At 38.0% G+C, this 18137-nt stretch overlaps 1 protein-coding gene across 1 annotated transcript in view; it reads right to left on the reverse strand.

Moving 5' to 3' along the window:
* APPL2 (adaptor protein, phosphotyrosine interacting with PH domain and leucine zipper 2) overlaps positions 1-18137 on the reverse strand; it is an 80757-nt gene that overhangs the window by 7948 nt on the left and 54672 nt on the right. The window contains exons 10-16 of the mRNA XM_051961340.1: positions 14675-14833; positions 11996-12184; positions 5690-5732; positions 5550-5606; positions 4303-4391; positions 2356-2514; positions 1301-1353 (exon numbers count right to left, since the gene is read on the reverse strand). Of these exons, the coding sequence (XP_051817300.1) occupies positions 1301-1353; positions 2356-2514; positions 4303-4391; positions 5550-5606; positions 5690-5732; positions 11996-12184; positions 14675-14833 (749 nt within the window). The remainder of the gene's footprint in view (positions 1-1300; positions 1354-2355; positions 2515-4302; positions 4392-5549; positions 5607-5689; positions 5733-11995; positions 12185-14674; positions 14834-18137) is intronic.

Raw genomic sequence — 18137 nt, forward strand, 5'->3', positions numbered from 1 at the left:
TTTGGGGGGGCTTTCTTGGCAAAGATGCTGGAATAGTTTGCCATTTCCTTCTCTAATTCATTTTACAATTGAGGAAACTGAGACAAGCAGAATGATGTGATTTTTCTTAGGGTCATACAGTTAGTAAGTGTCTAAGATCAGATTTGAATTCAGGTTTTCCTGACCCCAGGGCCAGGGCTGACTCCCACCTCTGACACTAGACACAGCTTTTCCAGATCTGAAAAATGAGCATAATGCTAGCTTTACATTTTATACAACACAGTAATTAAGAAGAAAGTGCTTTGTAAGCCTTAAAGTCCCCTAGAAATAGGAATTGAATTATAAATTTGAATTATTCAGTTCATTAGGAGTAGGAATTTTAAGCAGAATATTTGTGAATGACACAGGTCATTAATGGCCATCAGAAAACTATGAATGAAGAAACAATTTTAACAGGCAGCAGAAGCACAAACGAGACCCTGATTGACGAGATCTAAATGGTCCCTGTTTAATAGATGCTAGCCCACCCTAGTTTGTGCACTCCCTACTTTGAACAGGTTAGCTCGCCTCATCCTAACCCAAAACTGGCCATCATATTCACTTCTCAATGACCTCCCTGCAAACCTACCAGATTCATGCATCTTCACACTAGAAGGACCTCAGAAGTCATTTAGCACAACTTGACAGATGAAGAAATTAAGTCCCAGTCTTGCTTGAAGACACTCAGCTGGGTGGCAAAAATGGGATTTATTTTCTGCCTTCCTGGCCCAGACTTCTTTTCTCAAACATTACTAGATCCACTGAGAAGACTAAACATTTCTAGTTTCCCCATAATTTAACAGCCAAATTCTGTTGTTCCCTCCCTCATTTTCTTCCAAACCCAAATTGAAGTGATGTGTTCGAGTTCACACAATATAGCCCAGTCGGGATTTGAGATCCAGGTCTTAAAACTTGACTCTTTTTGCTAAGCCACCCTCCATACTGCCTCTCCTGGACATCTGGGAATCACCTCTCCATCATGAAAAGCTTTAGAATTTGGGAGCTGCACATGACGCACTGCAGAAAAGTGTTTCAGTCACATTTGAACATCATCTTCCCAATTAGAAGCTCTGGGAAGGCAGTGTCCTTTCCTGGCGATACTGGCCCTCTCCCAAGTGCCCCAGCTCTGTGCCTCATATATGGCTGAGAACGGGGCTGTCCTGGCTGGTTTCCTGCACTGGGGACATGTACCAGCTGCTGGAAGGGCTACAAGGACATATAATAACATCTCAAGCCCAGTTCATTTGCAGTGGACAAAAAGTCACCAAACTTTGGTACTCACCCTCTTCGCTGAGGTTCTTTTCATCTGAGGATTCGCCAAACGGGTTTGTACGCCTGGGCAGGGAGGAAAGGGAAAGGTAGGGTTATGCAATTAATAACAACAATGGCTAGCATTTATACAGCAATTTTAGGTTTGCAGAGCACTATACAAATACCTAGGAAGTCCTCAATTTAGAGATGAGGACACGGAAGCAGAAAGCAGGTAAGTGACTTGCCAAGATCCCAAGTAAGTGCCTGAAGCTGGATTTCCTTTTTTTTTTTTTTTTAAATAAGCTTTTATTAAGTGCCTACTATGTGTTAAACACTGTGAAATGCTTTATGACTATCTTATTTTATCCTCACAACAACTTTGGGAGGTGAGTGCTATTAACATCCATTAAAAAACAAAACAAAACAGGGAAACTGAGACAAAGCTAGTAAGTGTTTAAGACTGGACTTATTTTTTAAAAAGTAAGCATTTATTAAGCACCTACTATATAGTAATCACTGTGCAAAATGCTTTAGGAATATCTTATTTTATCTTTATAACAATCCTGGGAGGTGGATACTATTAGCATCCTTTTATTTTTTTTACAGATAGGGAAACCGAGACAAAGCTAGTAAGTGTTTAAGGCTGGATTTATTTTTAAAAATAATCATTTATTAAGCACCTACTATATACTAAGCACTGTGAAATGCTTTATGAATATCTTATTTTATCCCCATAACAATCCTGGGAGGTGGCCACTATTCCCATCCTTTTTTTACAGATAGGGAAACTGAGTCAGAAATTCAATGATTTGCCTAGGGTCTGAGTGAGTGTCTGATGCTAGTTCAAACTCAGTTTCCTAACTACCAGTCTAGGTCTCTGTTCACCTAGCTGCCTTAGAAGAAGGCTGGCCAGAAAGATGGTTCAAATGTGCATTGTCCTGTCATCACCCTCCAGCTTCTCTACTCCCTTTTCCTCAATGAAATCCTTTGATTTCAAATCCAAAAACTTTGAGGATTTGGAAGTTCTTTTCTCCCCATCCCTCCATCCCACATTGTTTTTCACAAAGTCACAATTTCACTCCCTACCTGCCACTTCGATTCTGGTCCAGAAATTCAGTAGCAGGAAGGACGATATCAAACTGAATAGGTGTTCCAGGTACGATTAACTGGTCGGCATCAGGGACTTTAGCTGGTGTGTTGGGGACCACCTTGTCATTTTCTAAACCTGAATGCTTCCGGCTCTGGCTGAGATACAAAAAAGAAGAAGAAAACAAATCAACCTTATATTTTACTGGGGAAACACAAGTGAAAATATAAGATACAGAACATCTGAATAAAATGATTGTACTGTAACTAGATCAAATTTCCTAAAATGCCACTTGGTTAATATTATTTCCTGCATCAATAATATTCTTTTTTTTTTGCATTACATTTAATTAATTTATTTTTAATACATATTGCTTTATGAATCATGTTGGGAGAGAAAAATCAGAGCAAAAGGGAAAAACCATGGCAGAGAAAAAAAAAAGAGAAGTGAACATAGCATATGTGGATTTATAGTTATTTAGTCTCCATAGTTCTTTTTCTGAATGTAGACTGGATCAATAATGTTTAATAGCTCCCCAATGCCTACTGAGAATTCCAGCACTGCCCCTTTAGTCATTGTCCAGGGAACCAACCTTTGAGACCTGCAGGCCCTTCTGTCCCTGCTTCCCCTGTCCTCCAACTGTCTCAGCAACAAAAGCTACTGGAAAGTTTGGAAAGGAAACTTCTTACCATGGAAGTCCAGGCATGATCAAGAGGCTCAACATTAGAAACAAGTATGGTTAATTTATGGAAATGTCATTAAAGAGGCAGTATTACTATCTACTAGATGGCACAGTGGACAGAGCTCTGGAGCTGGAGTCAGGAAGATAAGTTCAAATGTGGGATTCTGGGCAATACAATTAACCTATGTCCACTTCAGTTTCCTTCCCTGAAAAATGGAGCTACTAATTGCCTCTGTCTTGCATAGTTGTAAGGATAAAATGAGAGAATATTTGTAAAGCACCATATAAACACTAGATAGTATTCACTCATTTGTTCACATATCACATATATACACAGCAAACCACTCTAGTATTTTTTTTTTTACCAAGAAAACCCTACATGGAGTCACAAAGAGTTGGACATGACTAAAAAACAACTGAACAACAAAATCTATTTATCTATCCATCCATGCATCTATCTATCCCTCCATCAATCCATTCATCCATCCATTTATCTGCCATCCATCCATTCATTCCTCTATCATGTCACAAAAATGCAAAAACTTTTGGCTTTTTCCATGACATCAGTTGTTTCTGGACAGTGACTCAGAGTTATTGCGAGGGGATCTTGAATCCATGTGTAAATGCATAAATAAACAAATGCTATATCTCTACACTGAAGAAAGAATATCATTTCAATACTTCTCCATGGCTCTGTTCTATTAATAAAAATAGATTTTTTATTTTGGTAACAAAAGCAACGCCAGTTCACTTAATAGCCAATTCACTGAATCATGAGAGCTGTTTGTTATCATTTGTTTTCTCAGTCAATGGAAACTAATCAGCCACTTGGAAAGGGCCTTCATACTTGAAAACTAATAAAGACGATGATTATGTGATGTTGACAATAATGATAATAATAATAATGCTTATAGAGCACTTATTATGTGCACAACACCGTGTTAAGTGTTTTCACAAATATGTTCTCATTTTATCCTCACCACAACCCTAGGAAGTAGGTGCTACTTTTACCTCATTTTGTAGTTAGAGAAACTGAATCACACCAGTTATGTGACTTGCCCAGAGTCACACAACTATGTTCAGAGGGCAGATTTAACTCTTCTTCCTGCCTCTGGGTCCAGTACTTTGCTCACCATACCACCTAATTGTCCAATAGTAATCAATAGGTATTTATTAAGCATCTACTATATACTAGGCACTGTGGTAAGTCTGGGGGATATAAAGAGAATAATAACTGTTCCTTTCCACCAGGATGGTGAATTACCTTGAGCGTGAGGGGTCCTGTTTTTTTCCAAAGCTTGTGATTGGCGTCACTGCCTGGAGGGCTGTCTGATTCAACTTGATGGCCACGGCCTGGAAGGGATCAATCAATCAATCTATCGATCAATCAAAAAGCATATATTAAATGTGCATGTGTTAGGCACCCAAGAGAAACAAAGAAAAAAAGCAAAAAAATTCCTGCCCTCAAGGAGCTTATAGTCTAGCTGGGGAAAGCACCATATTACACAGATGGATATCTAGGTAGCAAGCCTGGAGTCAGGAACGTGTGCTGGGCCAGGTCTCTGAGCCTCAGTTTCCCCATCTGTAAAATGAGGTTGATGTAATACCAACCTGTTGTGAGAATCAAATGTGCTTTGTGAAACCTTAAAGGGTTCTCTTTGTTAAATTATATATAAGGTTGTAGTAGTGTAACAAACAAGAGCTCTTATTATCACATATACAATTAATAGATTATTTGGGGGGAAATTTGATTAGAAGGGGACAGGCTTCATAGAGAAGAGCTTTCTGAATTAAGTACATAGCAGCTAAAGTTGTAGTAATTAACAAATAAGAGCTCTTGTTATCATGCATACAATTATTATAGTACAGTAATTATTATATATTATAATATACATTATATTACAATATATATTGAATATATATATATGTATATATATATACACACACAAATAACAGATTATTTGGGGGAGAATCTGATTAGAAGGGGATAGGATTCATAGAGAAGGTGACAATGGAGATGAAAACTGAGGATTCTGAGAAATGGCAGTGAGGAGCAAAAATGTTCCTGGCATGGGAGATGATCAATGCAAACACTTGGAGGTGGGAAACAGTGTCACAGAGGAGGACCGGTCAGTGGACTGTTTGGTTAGATGTAAGTGTCGATCTGTATCAAGGCTGTCAAGATAGGTTGGGGCCAGGTTGTGAAACGTTCTTAATGTCCAAAGAGGAGTTTATATTTAACTTAGAGTCAATAGGAAGTCAATGGAGTTTACTGAGCATGATCAGTCTCGGGTCATAGGAAAATCATTCTGGCAACTGTGTGGAGACTGGATTGTAGAGAGGCAGAGGGGCTACTGCAGTTTTCCAAGAGAGGGGGTGAAATAGAACAAAGGGGTCTGGTCAAAGCCTATGCTTTGATCCTTCACTATTTGAGAAAATGGACTGGTAATCAGTCAGTTAAAGATTTAAAGCACCTACTATGTGCCACATCTCATACCTGGGTTTGCTTACCTCAGGGTTGTCAGTCAGGTATATCTGCCTGGAGATGTTGTTAATGGCACATATCCACTGCAAAGCACAAAGAAACACAGTGAATTTCTGGATTGATCCTCCCACCAGTGGAAGTGGTTCAAAAGGGCAAAAGTCTTTACCTCCTCATTTTCCTTTTTGCTTTCGGCTTGAAGGGTTATCCCCCTAAAATAAAACACATTGAAAAAAATTTTGTCTAGATGTATTTAATTCAATTCTCCTCTTTGGGCTCATGCTAGTATGAGAAATAGTATGGGATACTGTATTTAAAGACAAGACATCTGAGTTCACATCCTACTTCATTTATTCATTCATTTATTCAACGGACAAGCACTTATTAAGCACCTATCATGTGTTAGGCTGGGGATTTAAAGATAAAATAATTCCTGCTTTCAGGGAGCCTCCTGTGTTTATTAGTCACGGTTATATAGGTAAGTATCAGAGGTGGGATTTGACCCCCATTTCCCTGCCTCCTGATGCCTCCTGCTTCTCTGATTTTATAGATAAAAAATGTAGTGATTTGCCCATAGTCAGATGGATAATAAGTGTCCGAGCTGGGCTTTGGACAAAGGTCTTCCCACAATGCCATATGCTTGGGAGTATTGTCATTTAGGTGCAATGATTTAGGGCTTTATAGCTGAACCTCCAAACTTATAGATGGGATTATTTGAGGGAGAGTCTAATTAGATGGGGATAAAGAAGCTGGCACTGGAAATGAGACCAGAATGAAAACTGAGGATCCTGAGAAATGACAGTGAGGAGAGAGAATGTTCCCGGCATGGGAGATGACCAGTGTAAATACATGGAGGTGGGAAACAGAGTAACAGAGTACACTAAGAGGGCACTTTTGTTAAATGTAAGTGTCGAAGGTTGCCAAGATATCTTGGGGTCAGGTTGTGAAAGATTCTTAATCCAAAGAGGAAGCCTTATTTAACTTAGGAACAATAGGAAGCCGATGGAGTTTACTGAGCATGGTCAGACTTGGGTTATAGGAAAATCATTCTGGCCGCTATGTGGAGGCTGAGAGGCTACTGCAACTGTCCAGGAGATCAGAAGGCTGTGACTTGTCCAGTGTCATGCAGCTAGTATCGATATGGGAGTTTTGATCTGAGGTCTTCCTGACTACATATTTTATACTCTCTGGATTCTGCCATGCTCTCTAATCTGTAATTTACAATTTTGAAAGTGCTCAGCCATCCTAAATCTGTGGGAGAAAGGCAGACCAGGTATTATTTCCCCCATTTTCTCCTATTTCCCTATATGCCTCCCTCATTGCTCTTTTTGCAAATAAGCAACCTGATCTGGGTTTTGATTTTCCTGCTAAGAATCTGTATGATTTTGGGCAAGTCAAAGGTCAATCAATCTGTCAATCAACAAACATTTTAGAAGCATCAGGAACATTATGTTTCAGGCCTTGGGAGATCCAAAGATAAAAGCAAATAACTACTCCCCCTTAAGGAGCTTACATTTTCTCTGGAGGAAGGGAAGGTGGAATAAAGTATGTCTTAAGATCACAAGACTTTGAGATTATCCCGTCCACCATCCTCATTAACTGGAGGTAGTTAGGGGGCACCATAATAGCACCTTCTCCTGTTTCTCCAATTGTGAGGATCAAATGAGCTAAATATAATGTGCTTTGCAACCTTAAAGTACAATGGAAATGCTAGTTAGGAGGAGGAGGATGTAAAGTAGGAGACTGAAGAAGCGGGAAGTGACTGATCCAAGGTCATGCAAGGCAGAGTCCTTATATTTCAAATCCAGATATCTTTCTGCCCTCCCTCACGAGGTTTCCCCATACTCTTGGCTCCCATCTCATGTCTCTGATTTCAGGTGGCAAAAATGCTAAATGAACAACTGACATTTGAGGACAGAAGGAAGTAAGAGCAGGTTCCCAGACAAGTCGTCGCCGTTCATTGCCCTTTCCATCTTGGCTCCTTAAATTAAGCACAGGACACCTCCCACTCCTTCCTCCCCCAAATCCCATTCCTCAGCCCACACTGATGTGCAAACATAGACAGTGAGTGTGATCCTTGGCCAGCTTTGTCTGAGGACTTTGCATTTGACATTCTTAAGTTCATCAGAGGCAATCTAGTCCAACTCCATGATGATTTTACAGATGGGGAAAGCAAGACATAGAGAAGGAAAAGAAGTTCCCCATGCATCAGAAATAGAGACCCTGACTTCAGAGACTGTGTTCTTTTTATCATACCTCCAATGGGTACTACCCTGTTTCAGACCCTGCCTGGTACAGTGACAAGATCCCTGATTCTGGAGTCATAGGATTTGGATTCAAATCCTACATATGTAACTTTGGGACTCTTGTTTATTTCAGTTTCCTCATCTGTAAAGTGGGGACTATAACAACACTGTGATTATGCTCATTTTTATAGAAAAACTAATGTCACACAACTAAAGCCCATGCTTAATTTCAGTTAGAGATTAATGAAAATAAAAATGACATTTTTTCCCAATCAAGTTGAGGGCCTCCTTAAAATCCATATATAGACCTCAGGTTAAGATACTTTAATTTAATTACAAGGTGAAAATAGAGAAGGAAGGGAGGGGGCCAATGAGGAAATTAGATTTACTAGTGGAAATCGAAGTTAGCTGGGGAATAACTTGCTGTTTCATTTGCAAAGCATCCTAATTTAAATGTGTTTCCTCTTCTGGGCCCCCTGGGACAATAATATAATAATAATGAGCACCCTGGAGAAGCCCTTTAAAATAGCTAAGGAGCTCCGGAAACCTGATGATAATGGCAGTAATACAGCAGCTGACGTCCAGAGGGTGCTATAATGTTTAGAAAAGACTATGAAACACCTCTAGCCGATTAGTATCACAAACACTATAATCCCCATTTCAAAGATGAGGAAATTAAGATTTAGATTGGCTGTAGGAGACAGACTGCCAGGCCTGAAGTCAGGACTGAGTTCAAATCCGAACCCAGACACTTATTAGCTGTGTCACTTTGGTCAAGTCACTTAACTTTGCCTCAGTTTCCTCATCTGTAAAATGAGCTGGAGAAGGAAATGCCAAGAAAACCCCAAAAGGGATCAATGAAGAGTCAGATATGACTGAATAATAGCAGTCTTATGCTTTCATTTCTTGATAAACTTTCAATAATTATTCAATAACTAATTAATAAATAGCTCAGATTCAATTTCAGTCTGCCCAGGACTTTACGCAGATTATCTCACAACAAGCTATCAGCTAGGTCTTATTATTCCTATTTTACAGATGAAGAGACTGAGATTAACGTATTATTATTATCCATAATCAAATTAACAAATGGTTGATATTTCTATAATGCTTTGAGAGCTCCAGAGCACTTTACCTGCATTATCTTATTTGTGACTGAGCCTGGTGGGGAAAGAGCTATAACTATTATTGTCCCCATATGCAGATGAGAAAACTGAGGTGCAAAATAATTATTACTGTTCTCCATAATGATAGACATGACTGAAAAACTACTGAACAAATTATGCTGCTCTATGCACCAGAAAGATACAAGGCTAGACCAAGATCAAATTCAAATAGAAATGAATCAGGCACTCTTGACAATCATAAATTGATAACTTGTTCAGTAAAAGACTCTTTGTGACTCTATTGGAGTTTTATTGGCAGAGGTACTGGAGTGGTTTTCCATTTCCTTCTTCATAACTGAGATACTGAGGAAGCAGGAAGAGACTGATCCACTGAGATCACTGAGATCTCATAAAGGAGAAAACTGAGGCAGATAGGATAGTGACTTGCCCAGGATCAGACAACTAGTTTGTGTGTGAGCTTAGGTTTGAACTTAGGTCCTCCCGACTACAAGTGCTCTACCCCAAAGCTTCTTACACTGTAGATTGCAATCCTATATGGGGTCACATAACTGAATACAGAGGTTGGGAAATTATGATTTATTATCAGTAAAAGTTTAATTTGTATAACTATTTTATTTTTACCTGTATACCTGGAGTCATGTAAAAATTTCACAGGTGAAAAAGAGTCGTGAGTGGAAAAAATTTAAGAAGAACAAAATTACAATGCAATTTAGATGTTAATTTGTGATTGACTTAGAAAATCACGAATTAACATCGAAATTGCATTGTATTTTTGTTAAATTTGTAAAACCCTCCCCATGACAGTTTCATTTAATTTAGTTTCTCTATCCAGCAGTGAGTTTGACACCTCTAGTGTAGACTATGAGAAAAAATTTAAGCTCTTGGCCAACAAAATAATTATTTTCCCATTTTAAGCCATTTTTACTACCTTGTAAATGCAAGCACAAAAGGCAGTCTGATATGATAGGTAGGCAACTGGTTTTAGGGTCGGGAATATATCCTGGCTGTGTAACCCTGACCACTTCACTTTATAACTTAGCACTCTAGGCAGCTTTCTAAGAATACGATTTGCAAAAAAAGTGATGATCTGCATGGGTGAAGAAACATTTCTCACTGGGAGTTTACTACACCAATCAAGGCCTAGTCCTAGTCCAAACATAGATAAATATATTTATATATGTATATAGATGCATCCATATATATAATGTATACATAGTGTGTATGTACTGTAGGCAGTAGTGTATATTGCAGTGCAAACATATATTTTATATACATATACACACACATAATATATATTGTAGTGTGACTGTATATAGTATATACCATATATGTATATATAAAGTATATATTGCAGTGTATATTTATACATATAGTGTATATTACAGTGTGTATGTATATAGTATATACACATCTATTATGTATACATACACATGTATGTATATACATATACATAGTATATATTGTAGTATGAATATATATATAGTGTTTCCTGCAGTGTGTGTCTGTGTATACACACACACATAATGTACATATATAGTATAGTATATAGTACATACAGTATATAAATAAATAAATATAAATAGTACATATTGCAATATGTATGTACATATCTAGAATATGCAATATGTATATGTATATATTGCAGTATGTGTGTATATTTATACTTAACATATATTACAGTGTGCACATGTGTATGTATATATAGTACATGCCATATATATATAGTATATGCCATATACATATATATATATATATATATACATATATGTATATATATATAATATGCTATATATATAGTATATATTGCAATGTATATAAATATATAGTATACAGTGTATATATATAGTGAATATTGTAGTGTATATATATAGTATATACAGTATATATATACATAGTGCATATTGTAGTGTGTGTATATATAGTATACACAGTATATATATAGTATATATTACAGTGTATATATATTGCAGTGTGTGTGTATATACTTAACATATATTAGTGTGCACATATGTATGCATATATAGTATATGCAATATATATATATGTGTGTGTGTGTATATATATAATAGTGTATATTGCAATGTATATAAATATATAGTATATACAGTGTGTATATATAGTGAATATTGTAGTACATATATAGTATATACAGTACATATATACACATAGTGCATATTGTGTGTATATATAGTATACTCAGTATATATATATATGAATATACTTAACATATATTAGTGTGCACATATGTATGCATATATAGTATATGCTATATATATATAAAATAGTGTATATTGCAATGTATATAAATATATAGTATATACATTGTGTATATATAGTGAATATTGTAGTGTATATATATATATAATATACAGTATACATACACACACATATATAATAGTGCATATTGCAGTGTATATATATAATATATATATAGTGTATATTACAGTGTATATATATATATATATATATAATATATATATATATATATATATATATATATATACACAGTATATATAGTATATATTGCAGTGTATATGTATATATATATATATAATGCATGTGTCTATATATAGTACACAATGTATACATAGTAAATATTGTACAATACATGTATATAGTATATACTGCAGTATATATAGAGTAAATACAATATATATATATAGTGTATATTGCAGTGTGTATGAATACATAATTAATATGTATGATAAATGTATTTATAGTATATATACACACATAGGCATACAGCTATATATATTTAAATACAAACACACAAACATATATACTACGTACACAGAAATATGAGACGTGTGCACATACAGAGACAAATCACATGACATTTCTTTTGTGAGCAGGAGCAAAGTCTTCCTTAAATAGCCTCCCTAAAGGAGGCTACCATCTGGTTCATATTTGCTTGCTTAGAGTGAGATAATAAGGACTTTCCCCCAAGGACAACAATAGTCAGCGGTCAAGGAGAGCTGCACGAGGCCCTTCCCAGGGAGGGGAGTGGAGAGAAGCTTTGTGTGTGGTCAGGGAGCTGGCAAGCCTCGGGGAAATCGCCAGTAGACGCCCAGCCCTCCCCGCCCCAGAAGCCCCGTGCCATACGCTTTTCCTGTCGGAGTCGTGATCTGGAAACAGTAGCGCCGGTCCTCACAGTCCACGGCCATCACCGAGCAGTTGTCCAGGTCCTGGATCAAACCTCCAGCCACAGCTCCCCGAGGCTGACACATGAGGTTCCCGCCTTGGGTGAAGAAGTAGAGCCTCTCCCACGTGGTGGTGACCAATCCAGTTTTGCTGCAGGAAATGACCAGTTTCACAAAGACCTTTTGGTGACAGAAATGAAGCTGCTTCCGAGCACAGACATTTATAACACAGTTCTAGGAGATAGGAACTACAGATGTTCTTAATCCCATTTTAGAGATGACACAACTGATGCTTGAAGTTCAGTGACCTAGCCAGGGTCGTGCAGCTGGTAAATCTCAGAGGTGGGATTTCGACATTCTAAGTTCAGTATTCTATCAATTTTTTAAAAAGCAGCCAAGCATTTATTAAGCACCTACTAAATGCCTGGCACTGTGCTGGGTGCTAAGGGTAGAAAGACACAGAAGCAAAAAGTCTCTCTCTTCAAAGGACCTTGTGAGCTTTAATTTACAGTGTTAAACTAATAAAATCAGGTAGTATTTAATCTGCAGCTTCTGGTGCACAGGGGGACCATGTGAAACCATTTAGAGATATGGAATGAAATATCCAGTGGTTCTAAACCAGGGGGTCTCAGTCTGGGATCAGATCCCTGATGCATCACGAACAGATTTCAGGAAACTTGCGAACTTAGGGGAAAATAAATTAAATCTTTATTTTGATAGAATTGATTTTCCTTATAATTCTCAGCATTTTATTTTATGTATTTAAGAAAAAGCCCATTGTTTTTGTGAGAGAGGGTCCAGAGGCTTTATCAGACGGCATAAGGATCCAGGACACAAAAAAGATCCTTCATCTAAATAACTTTGTCTGCAAAATGCTTTTGGAAGGGGAGCACCAAGAAATATGCTGAGGTCTTGGGAACAGAAAGGCAGCCCTTCCCTCAAGGAGCATCCATCCCTCAAGGATGCGGGAACAATGGTTCCCTAAGAGCTGACAGTAATAATCCCAGGTTCCTTGATCTACAGCCAGAGGGGATACAAATGATCTAGACTAGGAGATAGGACCACAAGTCCAATCCTCCCTTTTATGGATGAGAAAACTGAGGACCCCGAGGAGTGATGATGTTCCTCAGGTTACATAGTAGTGTGTGGCTGACTCAGAATTTGTCTCTGAATGGTCTCTTGTGGGCCACTGTCTGCAAGAAACTTTACAATAACTACTACCTGACTTTTTTGGTCCAAACTTGCGATTTTATTGGTGTAACATTGGAAAATAAGTCCCTTGAGGGGAGGGACTCTTGATTAGTTTTCTAACCTCGGCACCCAGCATAGTGACTGGCACATAGTAGGTACTTAATAAATACTAGCTGAGGGACTGTTATATGGTACAGTGGACAGAGCACTGGCTCTGGGTTCAAGAGTTCAAATGCGGCCCCAAACACTTAACATTTATTAGTCATATTACTCTAGTTTAAATCAAATTTAGTTTAATTTATTTAAAATCTAGTTTAAATAAATTGCCTCCCTCCCGTCCCCCAAAATACTTCTTGATTGCTTTTTCTTTTAAAAATTGATTGGTAGAATATTGAATCAATTTGAATCCGACTCCAAATCCATCTTATCTTCTGACATCTCATACTTTCCCATACTGATCTGTAAGGATACCTTATTTTAATATCCCATTAATAATCAATGTGCTTGGGTTATGCGATGATCAACTGTGATAAACTTAGCTCTTCTCATCAAAGAGGTGATCCAGAATGATTCCAATAGGCTTGGGATGGAAAATGCCATCCACATGCCAAGAAAGGCAGATCAAAGCAAACTATTTTCACTTTTTTTGTTTGCTTTTTTTCCCTCATGGATTTTTCCCTTTGTTCTGATTTTTCTTTCACAATGTGAGTAATATGGAAATATGCTTAAAATGAATGTACATGTATAACCTAGATCAGATTGCTTGCTCTTCTAGGGAAGAGGAGAAAAATTTGGAACTCAAGGTCTTACAAAAATGAATGCTGAAAATTATCTTAATATGTAATTGGAAAAATAAAATACTATTGAAAAGTTAAGAAAAAATCATTGCATTCATTCTTTCTAACTTGCTCTAAAATCCAGCACCTTTGTCTTCCTTCAAGAGCTGGAGATCCAGGAATAGAATTGAAATCTCATTCCTGCCTCTTACTACAAGAATGATCTTGGCCAAGTCCATTAACCTCTCTGGGCCTCAGTTTCTCCTTCTGCAAAATTATAGGATCAATTAGATGATCTTTCATGTCCCTTCCAGCTTCTAAACCTGTGATCCTAAGCCATTTTCCCTTGGTGCTCAGTTTCCCTCTATAAAATCAGGAGGATGAGCCAGGTAGCCTCGGATCGTTTCTATCTCTGAGACTATGAAATACACTGATCCAAATGAGGTGATAAACCCTTGCTAGGTGATGGAGTTGGTGGTTATGGCGAGGTGAGGTGAGGCCATTTACAAAGGGAGATCCTGAGCATCTCTCACAATAATATAGATAAGTCTGCACCGGACATACTCTCCTCAGTGTCCACCTCCAATGATCTTGTGGGTCCTGAGACTTGTGGAGAAGGAAGCTTTCTTAAAAAGATAAGGGGAAGGAGGGGGAAGGTCATGTTATCTCCTTACTTTCTGAGATTGAGGTAACCAGCCTTCTGGATGAGGTTCCTGTTGATGACTGGTGCAGCGACATCGAAATCGGGGGTGTAGACGGATTCATCCACAGAGAGCAGCTCCTGCTGGGCCAGCCGCATCTTTTCGACCTCGGCCTCCGATTCCTCCTGTATGCTTGAGACAGAAGGTTGGAATATCACCCTTGGAGTGCAAACACAAACTTTGGGAGAGAAGGATCTCCTCCACCTCTGCTTTCATATTTCCAGCATCCGGGGCAATCAATCAACAAACATTTAAAAAATTAATTTATTAAATTTTAATTTTTAACTGCCAAGCATTTATTTTCTCTCCCTTCTACTTCTTTCTTTTTCTTCCTACCCTCACCCAATCAAGAAGGGGGAAAAAAAGGAAAATAAAATTCTGGTAACAAATTTGTTTTGTCAGATCCTCACATCGATCATATCCAAAAATCCATGTCTCAGTCTGTATCTGGAGACTATTGACTCTTGCCCAGGAGATGTCCAGCATGGTTCATCATCAGCTCTCTGGAATCACGCTCACAAGCATTTATTAAGCACTTACTGTGTGCTGAGCATTAGAAAAGCAAAGATAAAAATCGAATTTTGGGATTTAGAGTCAGAGTTCTTGGGTTAGAATCCTGTGATCGTGAGCACGTCACTTTAATTTTCTGGAATCATGCTAACAAGCATTTATTAAGCACCTATTGTGTGCTGAGCACTAGGAAAGCAAAGATAAAAATTGATTGAATTTTGGGGTTTAGAGTCAGAGTTCTTGGATTGGAATCCTGTGATCCTGGGCATATCACTTCAATTTTCTGGAATCATGCTAACAAGCATTTATTAAGTCCCTATTGTGTGCAGAACATTAAGAAAGCAAAGATAAAAATTGAATTTTGGGGTTTGGAATCAGCATTTGCAAGTTAGAATTCTGTGACCCTAGGCATTTTTGGCTTCAGTTCCCTCATCTGCCAAGTCTAGAAATTCTGAATCCAAAACTCAATGGTCTCGAATGTTTCTTCCAGTTCTGTATCTGTGATCATATGACTTCTATGGAGAAAAGTTAAATAATAGGAATATAAGGCAACTGGAATAAAAAAAGACAGGGAGGTGGCCCCAAACTGGACAAGTAGGAGATTTTATCTTTCTCTAAAATTCCCAGGGGCCAAGTAATAAAAAAAGCAGGAAATGTGAATCAGGTTATAGGAACAGCTCTCTGAGGAAACAGATAGCTGGTTCCACAAAGTTCTTTGGTGCTGACCCCTGGAAAATTTCAGAAAAGATCAAAGGCTTTCATGAGCTTCAATAACTTTGTGGTTTCAGTTTCCATGATCTTGCACCTCATGCCTAGTGTTTGTGCTAAAAGTTGGGTGCTTGTTTCCTTAGGATTTCTTTCTTTCTTTTAAGCCTCATTCATTCAGCCAACTTATAGGAAGATGGGGTGATAGATTTAGACTTAGAAGGACTCATAGAGGATGAATCTAATCCTCTTATTATATGACTCAGAAACTTGAGGCTCAAAGGGAAGTAATGTGTCCAAAATCACACAAGTAGTAATCACATTCAAGAATGATATAGTTAGAGCTAGAAGGGGCCTTCAAGACTAAATCCAACTCCTTTGTTTTACAGATGGGGAAACTGAGGCCCAGAAAGAATTGCTTATCCAAGGACCCATAGTTAGTGTCACAGGCAGAAGTGGAATGTTGGTCTTCCAGATTCCAAGATAGACTCTCTCTCTCTCTCTGTGTTATACTAATGTTATCTCTTGAATTTCATTCTAAATCAATCATTGCTATTCCATGATAAAAGTACCTGAACAAGATCTTGGAAACAGAAAGGCAAAAATAAGAAGGTCCCTCTGAGACCTGTTAACCATCCCTCAAGGATGCTAATCTGTGACTCAGTAGACAGTCTTGGAAAGATTTTGTGGTTCAAAATACCATTCTTGATAATAGTACTGAGTTAGTGCTTATTTAGGGCTTTAAAGTGAATATTAATATAGAACTTCTGAAGTTAAAAAAAAACACACACACACACAGTGAAGAGAGAGCTGCTCTTGGAATCAGGAAGTCTTGGGTTCAAGTCAGTTTCTAAGTTGTACTGGAGAAATCACTCAACATCTCAATGATCTGGGATGAATGGTCAATGATATAGGCAATTCTGTGAAACTTGCATTGGTAGAGGGAATTTCCTCACATGAGACTTCCCTCCATCACTGAAGTAACAGGATTATTCCCTTTCACATTTTTAAACTGGGGTCCTTTACCTTTTTTGTCTCTTGGATCCCTTTGGCAGGCTGGTGAATTCAATGGCTCCTTTTTCAGAATCACATTTTAAAAATCATATTATAGAACATTTAGGATTATGAAAGAAATCAATTAATTGAAGTATATTTATCCAATTAAAAAACACAAATAACCAAGAACCCAACTACCAGGTTGAGAATCCTGGTCTTGAGTTTGGCAAAGCCTTTTGTGTCTTGTTTAAGCTTCATAATAACTTAGGTTTTATTGATTTTTTTTTAATTGACCTGCCGCTCCATCTAATCTACCACCTAGATTAGCCGCCTCCTGATTTCACGCTTGTAAATTAGCCAGGCTGGTCCTCAGATGCCAGGCATTCCACGGGGCCATATTTGAAGCCGTTCCAGCACGGTCATCACTGCCAGAGCTTGCGCTCAGCGGGCATAAGAGTCCATGGCTACCCCAAGATCAAGAGGAGGCAAAAGATAATAGGAGCCCGGGGTTACCCCTAGAGCAAGACAGACAAAAGATGTTAAAAGCATGAAGTTGCCCCTATACCATGATGAGGCAAGCAAAGATTCTCCTGCTAATGTTCTTGTAGCTCATCAACATGAGATGGGAGGAGGAGCAAGAAGAGGAAGAAGAGAAGGAATAATCAGCCCTTCTTTAGTGTAGATGGGATCAAAGCAGATATTGCAGTGGGAAAATAATCTTGGTAGACACCTGCTAGACTGGACCATAGGCTGTTAAATAAATGAACTGGCTACTTAAAGTCTCTTTTATCTGCTCGAAGTCAGCCTCAAAGGTTGGCTTCCCAGGGGTGGTAGGTGGGCGGTCGCCTCTCTGGCAGCTGTCTTTAGGGGAGCATCCATCAAAGAAATTGCCCAAGAATGAGCCTTTTTAATGTCTTTCTTTCTGTATCTGTTTCAAATCCAATTCGTGCTTAAAGCAATTCTTAATACATCTGGAAGACTGAACAGCGACACAAGCCCAGTTCAAGATCACAGGTCGGTGAGCTTTATGGGGGGAAAAAAGTAGACTTGGGGCTGTTTTCCAAAAGCCTTTTAACCCTTTAAAACCCTTTAAAATAGTTATTTCATATATATACATATATATATATATACACATATATGTAATAGTTAGATAAAATAATATAATAGTTACAATATAACCCTTTAAAATAGTTTAAAATAGTCTATAATATATGGGAATTCAAAG

This window comes from Antechinus flavipes, chromosome 5 (assembly GCF_016432865.1).
Source record: "Antechinus flavipes isolate AdamAnt ecotype Samford, QLD, Australia chromosome 5, AdamAnt_v2, whole genome shotgun sequence".
Classification (NCBI taxonomy): Eukaryota; Metazoa; Chordata; class Mammalia; order Dasyuromorphia; family Dasyuridae; genus Antechinus; species Antechinus flavipes.